General features: G+C 39.5%; 1 protein-coding gene across 1 annotated transcript; it reads left to right on the top strand.

Annotated features, from left to right (window-relative positions):
- The first annotated feature begins 897 nt into the window (after window positions 1-897).
- On the top strand, window positions 898-12,458 carry LOC108676126 (lachesin-like). Its single transcript, XM_018164167.1, has 11 exons — window positions 898-1,068; window positions 3,434-3,556; window positions 3,901-3,985; window positions 4,204-4,374; window positions 5,495-5,623; window positions 6,514-6,655; window positions 8,292-8,436; window positions 8,853-9,054; window positions 9,312-9,503; window positions 9,933-10,069; window positions 12,405-12,458. Exons 1-11 carry the CDS (start codon window positions 898-900, stop codon window positions 12,456-12,458), a joined length of 1,551 nt encoding a protein of 516 aa, XP_018019656.1.
- Window positions 12,459-12,660: the final 202 nt, after the last annotated feature.

Here is a 12,660-nt window from a genome sequence, read left to right as displayed (position 1 = left end):
ACGTGAATCACGCCTCTAATAGTTATAGGTTATGTTATCTTGAAAATACGTGTAGGTGCCTTGAATTTGTTTTTTTTTAGCGTTGTCTTACAAGTATCTTTACCTACTTCTAATTGCTGTAATGGCTTTGTCTTAGAAAATCCGTGTAGGTGTCTCGAATTGTTATGAGTGACATCCTCTTGGAAATACGAGTAAGTGTGTCGACATGTTGTAAAGGCCGTTTTCATGTAAATGCTGCAAATTGTTGAAAGTGACGTTCTATTGTAAATACGTAGAAGTGTGTCGAATTGTTGGGATGTTTTCTTGTAAATAATTATGTACGTGCATTGAACTGACGGATTGAGTTTATAAGGGTCTTGAATCATATGATTTCGAAATCATCTCAGCCAAACTCTTTCAGTGACCAAATTTGTTGCCCAGCGTTAAAAATGAACGTCATGTTATCTTTGTGTAAAAACGTCAGGTCTTTGTTGGTACTATAAAATTTTAATTTCTCGCTAAAAATCTTATTTATTCATTCATCTTAACAATGCAGCATATTCAATAAATGCCTTAGAACAAACAGTTGCTGGATAAAAAATGCGGTTTCGTGATTTTTTACCCAAACCAAGGAAAATAGTTTTGTGTTTATCTGGAAAAGATACAATGCAATGAAAATGTGATGACGATGCTATGACAATGCAAGATACAATGAAATGAAAGTAGTTTTGTGTTTCTCTAAAGGAGATACAATGCAATGTTTATGTCATACAGAGACATAAACATGATTAAATTATTATACTTGAACAGAATAATCCTAGACAAAAACATCTACTCCAAAAGTTGAAGAGTTCATCCAGATAGTAAATTAAGTTTGCAAGCCATTAATACCAAACTTTGTCTTCTGCTTGGCATCACATGACGCGGTTTGCGTGCGGCGCTGCAGAGCTGCTGCGCACTGGGCCGCGTAAGGTGAACGGCGTCGAGAAAGGCGAGCCTGACTTCGGGGGTCCCATCACTAATGTGACCGTAGCGCTGGGGCGGGAGGCTAAACTGTCCTGTGTCGTCGACAACCTCGCCTCCTATAAGGTAATATGTTCTCATTGAATATATGGCAATCATTTTTATTATAATTAAATACAATCAAGGAGTTTGACTCGTTATCAGAGCATATTTGCTTATCTTACCCTCTCTTAAACTACTCCATTCACAGCCTACAACTCCCTTTAAAAATAACCGTGCAAAACAATTACTCATAGGTATAAATTTTGCACACATTAAAAATAAAAAATACATTAATAAATTTTTGCTTTTTTAATTAATGTATTTTACAACATCGCCCATTCAGAAAAAAAATCCTTGTTGCTTCTGCCATCTCCAAAGTGAGCTATTTTATTTTATTGCTACTAATAACTCCAATTTCATTTATTATATGCTAAGTATGCTATTAGAGGGAACAGATTTCTCTAAATTTTTGTCCCATCGTGCAATAAGATCATCCTTCTCTCGGAAAATCTTTCGCATCAACTGAAGACAATTCCCATTGAAGGTATGCTGGCACAGAATAAAAACGTTCAAATTCATGCTTTTTCAGAATATTAAGATCCCCAATTAAGATCCCCAGCAGGTATTTAAATTTCATCAACGTTCCTCGGTAATCGAAAATTTGACTCACTTACGTGACCACTAACTTTCCCTGCGGAAAGGCGACAGGTTTTCCCTTTCCTAACGGAAGGCTAAGCTAGAAATAAAATGTCGTCGCAGTTACTCATTGTGGACGGAGCTCTGTAGCTGACAAGGTAAACTTCCAGAATAGCCTACGCTTAATCCAAACCCACATCCCAAGATCGAATTCTTTTCTTCTATTGCCAGAAAAAGTTAAAAAAATTCTATTTTAGTGAGTTCTGTTTACACTGGAGACCAACACAAACCTGGTGTCAGCTGCATACCGTCCATTCAAAATGAACTAAAATATGTCCTACTTTAGCAGAGGGAAAAAAGCTCTTTCAATGAAAGATTGAAAGACCCCTACTGACAGATATTACTTAGAGAAAAAATTCTTGAATTTCTTTCAGCAGTTAATCATAAATATTTTTTGTTCTCTCTCTTCTTTTCATTTCATCAATTTTTCGTATAGAGTACAAACACGTTCACGACCTAAGGGAAAAAGTTTCATCATTTGAATGAAGTAAATATATAATAGAAGAAGAATTTTTCTATTGTCTCAAGAATGTTCTAGGTTTGGATTAAATTCAAAAATATTAAATTTGTTTTAAAAATCAAATCGCTTCAATGCGCTGGCAAATTTTTGTTTATTTACAAGCATAAACACTGGGGGCCACATACTACGCTGGAAATTATGTCCAGCATTTTAGGAACTTTATTTGAATTCCAACCAAACTTTTTAATCATGGGGAAAAAACTCAGTATTGAGGTTGTTGGAGCTAATTTCGCCGTGCAATAATCAGAAGTAATGAAGTCGCAGAAGTCTCGAGGAAATTCATCAGTGGGTGGCAAATGGCAATCATGAGGCCGTGCGTTATACCTCCACTCGAGCATCTCGTTCATCTCCACACTTGGCATTCATTAAGAGCTCTTCACTAAATGATCTCCCCGGCTCATAGAGACCAAGAAGACTGCCTCAAGCATCAATATAAGAAGCAACTTGCCGTATAATTAGTCGGTCTACAGCCGCTAATTGAACGAATCCTTATTCATGGAAAAATGTCCCCTATTTGTCTTTTTCTTCACGCGCCTTGGTCTAATAATCCAATTTTGTTCGTTAGTAATGTTTGAATGGATATGAAGTTTTCATGTGGCCCAAATAAAAACTTTAATGACCCTTGAGGGTTGGTATATCCTCGAATTGTACCATGCTCAATGTAACATGAATTTCACAGAACTGAAATCTAATTAATTAATAAATAATTTTTTGTAAGCTGAAGTCATATTTTCTTATCATAGTTAAATTCCTCAACATTTGCTATTATGTATTACCTTTTTCCCCACATATCAAGAAAAAAGGATTTACGAGAGTCAAAATTTTAAACCTTAGAAAAGTTCAAACGGGCATCCGCGCGAACAAAAGTGTGAAAACTTTTTTTTAAACTTTTTTTAGCATTCTAGTATTTTTTTTACAGGATAACTATCGAATTCAGGCTTTACACATGTGATATAATTGCTCCAATTCATAATAAAAATACTGGACAGAAGAGAAATTATGTGATTTAAATAGATAGTCTTTTTGATATAAATCAGCATGCGTAACACCGTACTAAATCTTATAGAATCATCAGCACTCAAATAAGCAGGCCAGAACATTAGAGTTGGCCACACGGCTTCATCACTCATCACATTACATACACGGGACATAAGATTAGTATTTGTCCTACGAATTCGCCACTCAGCAGTGAGAATGTGGCGAGTGCTAACCCCTCGTGTTGGTTATGGACAGGTTGGCTGGATGCGCGCCGACACGCAGACCATCCTGAGCCTGCACAACGCAGTCGTGACGCACAACACGCGCATCAGCGTCACGCACGAGGAGCCGCACACATGGAACCTTCACATACGCCAGGTATACGCCGCTCATCTCTACCCCTGTCAACGTAAATAATAATAATACTTTTACACACGTATAGCTTATGTTAAGATTAAAACAGCGTTTTAATATTCAAGTGTATCATATTTCCGTACATGAAACATTATAATAAAAACTAGGAATACGATTAAAACAAAGATGGAAGAATGCAGCTTCATTCTCTTTGGTTCTATAATCTAAAAATCGTACTGAATTCAATCGAATGTCTTTTCAACTTATCTTCATTGGACACAATTAAACAGCATAAATTTACTTGCAATTTATCATAGGGTCACTAAACTAACTAACTTGCAATTTATCGTCGCGTGGTCACACATCAGGTGAAGGAGAGCGACCGCGGCTGCTACATGTGCCAGATCAACACGGCGACCATGAAGAAAAACCTCGGCTGCATCGACGTTCATGGTGAGCCCGGCAGAAAATCAAACGAGTTCTGCGAGATCGTTGCAGTGATAACTGGATTTATATTTAACTTTTGTTCACGCTCATGGTGAGTAGGAATGGAGTAAATAACTATTAATAAATACCTCGTAACGAATACTTGACGTGAAAATATTGCGCCAAAAGTTCATAACCAATTATGGTTGAGACAATATAAAAGGAATCTTTCCCCCACCACGCAGTGCCACCGAACATCGTGGACGAGGAGAGCAGCGGGGACGTGACGGTGGTGGACGGGGGCAGCGTGACGCTGGTGTGCTCAGCGCGGGGGTATCCCGCCCCCAGGATCACCTGGAGGAGGGAGGACGGGGAGCAAATCGTCCTCAGACGAGGCAAGAAGGACAGGGTCAAAGGTAAACAGGGAAGCCGGGACCCAATGCCATGGAATGCAATAAATTTGCTAACAATATGACTGTAGTTCAGGTGATGGAATATGCAAACAATTAAGGTGATAAATTAATTTATATACTGAATTTATAGTCTTGGTCAAGACAATGAAGTCACGATCTTAATCTATCTGATTCACGATAATAACATAATTAAAGTATGTAGATCTCCTGGTCTATGACAGAATAGAGAGCAAGGGTTATCAGCATGGCAGGACTTCTTGCCGTTCCAAAAAGTTCTTTGACACAAATTAGCAAAACAAACGGCCAATCAAGCACTGCGTATAGCAGTTAAAGTATCCATCACTGCTGAATAGCTGAATAGCCGGGTTCCAAGTAATTAGTTTTTGTCAGGATTTTTGTAGGGTTGTAATGCATGCATGCGCTTATAGTGCATGCATTTGGATTGAATGTGTTTCGATGTCATCGATGCGCTGTGTGGTCCGGACGTTAGGTCTCAGGTTGATCGGGTTAAATCTTCGCAAAATAGACCTGACCATCCCAACTTTTTCCGTGTCTCACTGACGCCAAATTGGCATGCTGGCGGTTGCTCAATCGTTCTGAGCTCAATAATAGAAATGGGTTAATTTTTTATAGTTTACAAGATAAGTGGCGCACATGTAAGAGACACATGTATGTAGGATTGTTCCAGTGACCTCTCAAAATCGGAATCACTTACCGAGTAAACTCAAACACAACACACTGTACATTGGCCGGCCCGCTGTCTTGCGATAAGAAAGGCGTTCTTGCCTTGGCTGAGCGAACGAACGCCTTTCTCAAAGCTTGTGGGAAGCTACGAAGCTTGATCTTCTGCTCAGAAAATTCAATTATGGCCGATTCCAATAATTTTTTGATTAATATACTAATTTCTATTACTATTCAATTTCTCAGAGTATTTAGATATTAACTACATTCAAATTTTGCTATTTATGCACAAGTATATAGAGCTATGAAAGAAATAAATTAAATTATCATAGATAAAATGGAGCAAGGAATAATCGTTGTTTTAGCCACACGTTAACTACCAGGATAGGTTAGTCCCCCTCATTAATGGTGTTGTGACGTCACTGTGTCACGGGTTCCTCAGTACCCATCGTCGACGGACCTTCACTGAATCTGACGCGCGTCAACCGTCGTCAGATGGGCGCCTATCAGTGCATCGCCAACAACGACGTGCCGCCCGCTGTCGTCAAGAGGATCGTCGTCAACGTCGAGTGTAAGTCGTGAATGACGAGGGTAAGTCGTGAACGTCGAGTGTAAGTCGTGAATGACGAGGGTAAGTCGTCAACGTCAAGTGTAAGTCGTGAATGACGAGGGTAACTCGTCAATGTCGAGTGTAAGTCGTGAATGACGAAAGAAAGTCAACAACGTCGAGTGTAAGTCGTGAATGACGAGGGTAAGTCCATCTGTGATCTTCATCAGCACTCTTGTATCGTCCGCAAATGACGATGTAGATGCGTGGGTGAGTTCTGAGTCAATATCGGCAATGTGGATGAGGAAGAGGATCGGTCCAAGCACTGAGCCCTGCGGAACTCCGCTTTTCACCTTCGCTTCTCTCGATTTCGAGTTTCGATTTCTTGACTCGATTTCGAGTCAAGTTTAAGTCGTCAACGCCAACTGTGAGTCGCCGAGTGTAGGTCATTGACTTTGAGTGCAAGTCGTAAACGTCTAATGTTCGTGGCAATGATGACAGTTGGTCGTAAATTTAACGTTTAAGTCGTCAATGTTAATTGTGTGATTAGTAAACGTTAATCGCAAGGAGCCAATCTCGTTACAGTTGTAAAGGTCGAGGGCGAGCCATTTATGCCAATTCTTTGTGAAAAAAACAATACGATGACGCACGAATTCGTTAACGTCAATTAAAAGCCGTATACACTTAGTATAAGTCTTAGTCCAGCTGACTCATTTCTGGTGTGCGGCGTGTAAGCCAAACGCGATTTTTTAGCCTTTAGTAAACTCAAGTCATTAAGATTGAATGCATAAATTCTGTTCCATCGAGCGCAGTTTATTCAATTGGTCAAGTTGGTTAGTTACAGTTACAGTTAAGTTACAGTTAGTTACAGTTATTAGTTAAGTTAGTTGCACCTCTAACCCCTTCACCCACAGTCGCCCCCAGCATCAGCGTGGTCTCCCAGCTCGTGGGGTCGCCGCTGGGGGAGGATCTGGAGCTGCGCTGCGACGTCGAGGCGTGGCCGCCACCCATCGTCTTCTGGCGACGCACTGACCGCGACAACGTCATCCTAGACGGGTACGTCACACGTTCTAGGCGACAACGTCATCCCACACGTCCCAGCTCAATTACTGTAGCGGGTCAATTTTTAGCCGCTTTGTTAGTTTTCAGTCTCCGTTATTCTCCGACTCTCAAAGCTTGTGGGAAGCTCCGAAGCTTGACCTTCTGCCCAGATAACTCACTTATGGCCGATTAGAATCATTTTTTGATTAATATACTAATTTCTATTAATAGTCAATTTCTCAGAGTATTTAGATATTAATGAAATTTAGATATTATTACTGAAGATAAAGATGAAAAATAAAACAAATAAAAAACTTTAAAAAACCACGTTTCCTTGACGGAGAAGAAAGGAAAACATTTACTCTTATATAACATTTATAAGTTATGTAAAATGTTATGTAATGTTATGTAAGAGTAAATGTTTTTCTTTTTTGTCCGTTAAGAAAACGGGTTTTTTAAGTTTTTTTATATGTTTTATTTCACTATTTTTAGTTTTGTAAAAAACAGAAAAACGTGGTTTTTAAAAATATTTTTTATATTTATTTATTTTCTACTTTTTAGTTAGCAATTTTAGCAATTCAAATCAATTTCCAGGGTTGGCAAGTGTGGATTTTTTTTTAATTATTATTTCTGATGACCAAGTCTTGAATTGTTAGGCAGTATAAACATGCATGCCAAATTTCAACTTACTAGGATGTTTAGAAGTACTCTAAATTAAGGTTTGAATTTTTGATGACAGACACACACGAAACGAAGTCAAGAAAAACGTGGTAATATAAGAAAGCATCTTTCGTAGGACGTGTGGATCGTTAGTCTGTAGCTGGGCTCCACTTAGAACTCTTGTCATTGACCTTTTGTTAGCCTCTCACGTGTTGTAATTGTATTCCCATGACCACCCGTTCTATGACCACCCTGTAAGCGTCTCGTAATCAAACGTATAAGTAAATCCATAACGTGTCTCTTTACAAATCTCGAATGTTGTTATTCCTCAACCACGTATAGTAGCGCCCGCGGACAGAGACCCTTGATGTTTGAATGCAGCTGGTTGTCCCGCTACTTTACGTTACATTGTTCATATAATTTTAGATCTTGCTGTATTTAATTTTCGAATGCCTATATTGATTGAATTATCAATTAACATGAGTAATTAATTTTTTTCACTTTTATATAAATCATTATACTGATAAAACTCGACAGCAAATAAAATCTGTTCAACCATATTTGTAAATGCTTCTTTTCTTCGAGCGGTGCCAGCTGGCATAATCTGCAATTTTATTGAAGCCATTCTATTTTTTTTTTTTTTGTATCGGAAACTAAATATGGTGAACAAAATCAGACAATTAATTGATTCAATTATCCGAATTAAGTCCGAAGTACGGCACTCCAAAAAGACCCAAATGTAACTACGAGTACAGCGTTCCAAGGCTCCCTCAAACGTAACCAAGAGTACTGCGCTCCAAAGATACCCAAATGTAGCTATAAGTACATCGCTCCAAAGAGACTCAAATGTAGCCAAGAGTACATCACTTCAAAGATACCCAAATGTAGCCAAGAGTACATCACTTCAAAGAGACCCAAATGTAGCCATAAGTACATCGCTCCAAAGGTATATGTATTTAAGCTGAGGCTGTGTGCCGGTGTTGTGGTGCAGGATGAAGCACAGCGTGTCTGAGACGCGGTCGCCCCTGCAGCAGTACCGCACCAGCGCGACGCTCGTCATCCGGCAGCTGCAGGAGGAGGACTACGCCACCTACACCTGCGCCGCCCGCAACAGCCTCAGCACTGCCGAGGGACAGGTCTGCGTCTTAATAATAATTCCTTATGTACGATCGCGTTTTTTGTTATCAGGTAATAAAGGGCAGCGGGCTACAATATACGTGTCACCATTTGCAGAATGGGATCTTCCCTTAATGTTTTTTGAAAATTGACTGCATAATATTAAATATGAATTACTTGAATAAATCTCCGTAGATTTCAACACATTAATATCATGCAATAACTTCTGGGGCCATACTTTTAAAATTCGCTAAGTGAACGTAAGCACTTTTAAGCTCTATTTTCTTGTCTATGTTTGGTGGATTTTGCTAGAAATGCCTCCAATGATTGGCTGATGAACTTATGATCTCTTAACTTTTTTTTAAAGTATAGGCCAGGTAATTTAAAATGATCCTTTAGCCCTCATCCACAATTCACGTTGAAATTTATCGGCCAGATCCGCACGTACAAGATAGACGTGCACACACCTGCACCTGGCGCCTCTCACGGGGACACTGAGCACAGGAGAGGAGGGGGCCTGGACGATGGTGGGGGGAGCAGCGGGGGGTTAGGACGGTTGGGGCACGGCAGGATGATTGACGGCGGGGAAGGCCGGGGCAATGGACGGCAGACGTCAGACCGACTCAACAACAGACCGGGTGAGTGCGCTGTCAAAGAGGTAACACTCCTTACAAATGAAAATGAAAAAATTGTAAACTAAGTCAGGTAAGTGAACTTATTCAATCTTTTCTACCTAGAATTGACATTCAATTTATCATGAAATTTTATTTACCGCATTATTATGTATGATCAAATTCGGAGCAAACTTTGTCATCCGTTTTTCAGTGAACTATTAAGTACGGAATGACTCTCGGGCAAATTTAAATATTAAACCTCCGTTCATTCCCGTGACCAGGTTACTCGCTTCACCCCCCCCTCGAGGTTCCCCGGGTTCCCCCCCATGACCCAGCACCAGGGGGCGTTGCCCCCAACCACCGCCCCGAGTTTCACTTCTTCGACGACTCAGCCGCCAGCGCCCCTGACGCGGACGCGTGTACCGCAGCGCTGCCCTGTGTGCTTGCACTCAAATACTTCCTTCCGGGGCTCCGTACGTGGGGGAAAAAAGTTAATTTCCAGTTGATGCGCGCACACTTTTTGTGGATTGGTCTTCTTGTCAGTCAGAATTTCTTAAGTTTTCTGATGAGAATAAGTCGCATTAGCTTCCCAATGTCGCTCTGCTTCTCAGCCTGTGTTCGTGCTCAAGACTACATGCGATCTCAGCTCACTTACCTTCATATCCCAAATTCTCGTTGTGTTCGGAAGTTTCCTTACTCTCAAATAATTAAAACTTATTTGCTTTTTCCTTGTCTTCAAATCGCAAGTGTCGCCATGTCAGGAATACCAGATTTAAAAATTTTCAACAGCCTCCGGCAAATGAGAACTTTTTTACTACTTCTTTGTGTAATTATTAACACCGCTGCATCCACGATATTTGAGGGAAGCCAGGTAGTGATAAAATTATCTTTTACCATGGCAGCGGTGCCGTTCAGGAAATTATTCGAGATTGCAATCATTGGAGAAAACAGCAGTGCAAATCAAGGGCCAGAAGCTGGCGTCCAAACCTTCTTCGTTGAAGAAACATACGAAGACCTTGCCGATGACGAATACTTCAAGGTAACATCGCTGAACAACAGAAGATATTTCACACAATTTGAACTGAAAAGACATCGCGACTGCTGGACCTTGTTGAAGTATATTAAGTAATAGTAGGAATTGAATTAATCTAAGATATTCTATAAGAATAATTCGCATAGAATTGTTTTATCGTCTACGTACATCAAGAGTAGTAAACATGTGTTGGAGAGTTCATGGAACCAAAGGGATGGAAAATTGAAGGCTGCAGAGATTTGCATTCATGATATAAAGTTTGTAAATCGACGAGTTTAAAAATCAGGTAAACGAGTTTATAAATCGACGATCTCTCAACGCGTTTACCTGATCATAATTTTATTGAATTGTTCGACTGAATTGTACAATTAAGTAGGACCGCGTGTAGTCGAACATTACAAAGCAATAACAGTCCATCGTAACTTACAGCTTCAAGGTATAACCGAAATAATTTTCTTTCTCATGCCTCATGCAGAATATGGCTGATATTTATCACTATCTTACAACCTATGCTCACTTCGCTACAACATTCATTGTATTCACCACCAGCAACATTCAGTTAGGATGCTTGTCGTGGCCACATAGAAGCGGATGATATTTAATTTATTTTCTTTTAACTCCCACAATTTCTTTGGTAAAGTGAATATCTGAGCAGCAAAAATATTGAGAACGTTCATGACTTCATTCCTTGTTCGTTGTTCTAGTAATTTGAACAAAAATTGTCTTGGCAATTGACTTGGCGACCTACACAAGCTTCTTCACAACACCATGTATAGGGTGATTCACGGACGGATTTTTCCTGTTTTGTATTTCACGTCAATCAGCCACATGTTTTGAAAAAAGTGCGGAAAGCATTTCATATAAAGGCTAGGTTATGAAGTTCTGTATCCAGCCTAATCAGTTGCCACTATTCATTGGACAAGTGCAAAGCGTGCGTACGCTGTCGAGGCCATTTTGCTGAGTTGTCTCCGTGTGAGATAACATTTCGCCTTCCTTGAGAGGTAACCTTCTTTGGTCGGACCAATCCCCGATTTGGCTCTGTGTTTTTAGGTGGTTATCTTAGATCAATTGTTTACAATGACTGTCCAAGGACCCTACCCTACCTCATTTGAAGAACATACTCCAAGCCATCGCCAACATACCCGGCAATATGCTTCAGCGAGTTGAACTGAACTTCAAAAGTCGACTAACTGAATGCATTGACAATGGCGGCCGTCATTTGTCCGATGTCATCTTTAAATGTAAATGATACAAAAACTCACGTAATGTCTTTCTCAATAAAATTTATAGTGTAACGATATCTTTCTTAATTCTTCTTTTAATGAGCTTTCAAGCCAGGAAATTTACGTAAACCAAGCTGCACCTACGTGAGTCTAGCTGACTCACTTCTGATCAGTGAGTCACTCCGATCAGTATTGAAAGTATTCCTCGAGCACACACGGTGTGCTCCAGTAGTGGGTCTAAGAACCAAGGTGCATCTGGAAGACTCACTTCATGGATTCTGAGCTCAACATGACGAGTTCCATTGTATGAGTGCCGTTAGAAGCTCTTGCGTCTGCAAAAAAACTCAGGATCTTTCATTAGAAACTGTACCCAATAGATGAATACAATTGTATTGATCAAATAATTTGGAAATGGTTTTGGCTTCTAAGTATAATATGGTCAGTCGAACGCCATGGCTCATCATTATTACCTACGGCTGAGATAATTCGATAATTTATTTTAAAATCTCCTAAAATTTTTGTATCGATACTTCGTTGCATCAGGTTAAATATTTCAAAGACAATTGAGTGGAAATACAACGAGTAAGGGTGTCAAGAATAATTAATAAGCGATATCATGAATTACCTAACAGATCTTTTGGATCTTTAAATTTGTAGCTTTAAAAATCAAAGCTTGGTGCGATTAGCTTTAAGTGGTCATTATTTCCCTAGAACTCATTTGTCCAGTTAACTTACATATTGGAATGGTGATGTAGGTGATGGTTATAAGTCCGACAACAATCGAAATGAAAATCGTTGATATATTCAGCGACGCAATTTGATTGCTGAATGATGATGCATTGTATGGTAGTTGATGTTTGATAAGATTTTGCTGAACTAAACGCAGATTTACGGGTCGTTGGGTGCCGTAAAACTTCATTGATTGATTGTTGATAGTGGGAAGGATGATTGGCTACGTGATTTTTGGCAGAATTACGTTATCCTAATTATGTTGGGACTTAAGATGGTTTATTTAATTACAATAGTTTGAATAATGATTGGCATAATGATCTGAAGAGTGATGCTGGGTGCCTGCTTATTATGACCTCACAACTTTTCAGTTGGTCTCCGGTTTGCAGGGAGAACAGTTCACATTTAGGAACGCTAAGTCAATTGCGATTGGTGTAGAATAGAACAATGCAATATGCCTACGTCACGATATCAACAACAAGAGAGATGATATTGAGCGTTTGTTTGTGGCTATTTCCACACGCGATGATGAAAATCGTCACAACTTAATTGTAATTGTGAAAAATTCACAATTATAAAATAATTCGACTAACCCTTCATTAAGAAAGTTTTTTTTTACCAAACATTTATCCTCTGATTGCATCA

The sequence above is a fragment of the Hyalella azteca genome, unplaced genomic scaffold (genome assembly GCF_000764305.2).
Source record: "Hyalella azteca isolate HAZT.00-mixed unplaced genomic scaffold, Hazt_2.0.2 contig12444, whole genome shotgun sequence".
NCBI classification, from domain to species: Eukaryota; Metazoa; Arthropoda; class Malacostraca; order Amphipoda; family Hyalellidae; genus Hyalella; species Hyalella azteca.
The sequence above is the reverse complement of the archived record's forward strand: the minus strand, read 5'-3'. Positions and strand labels throughout refer to the sequence as shown.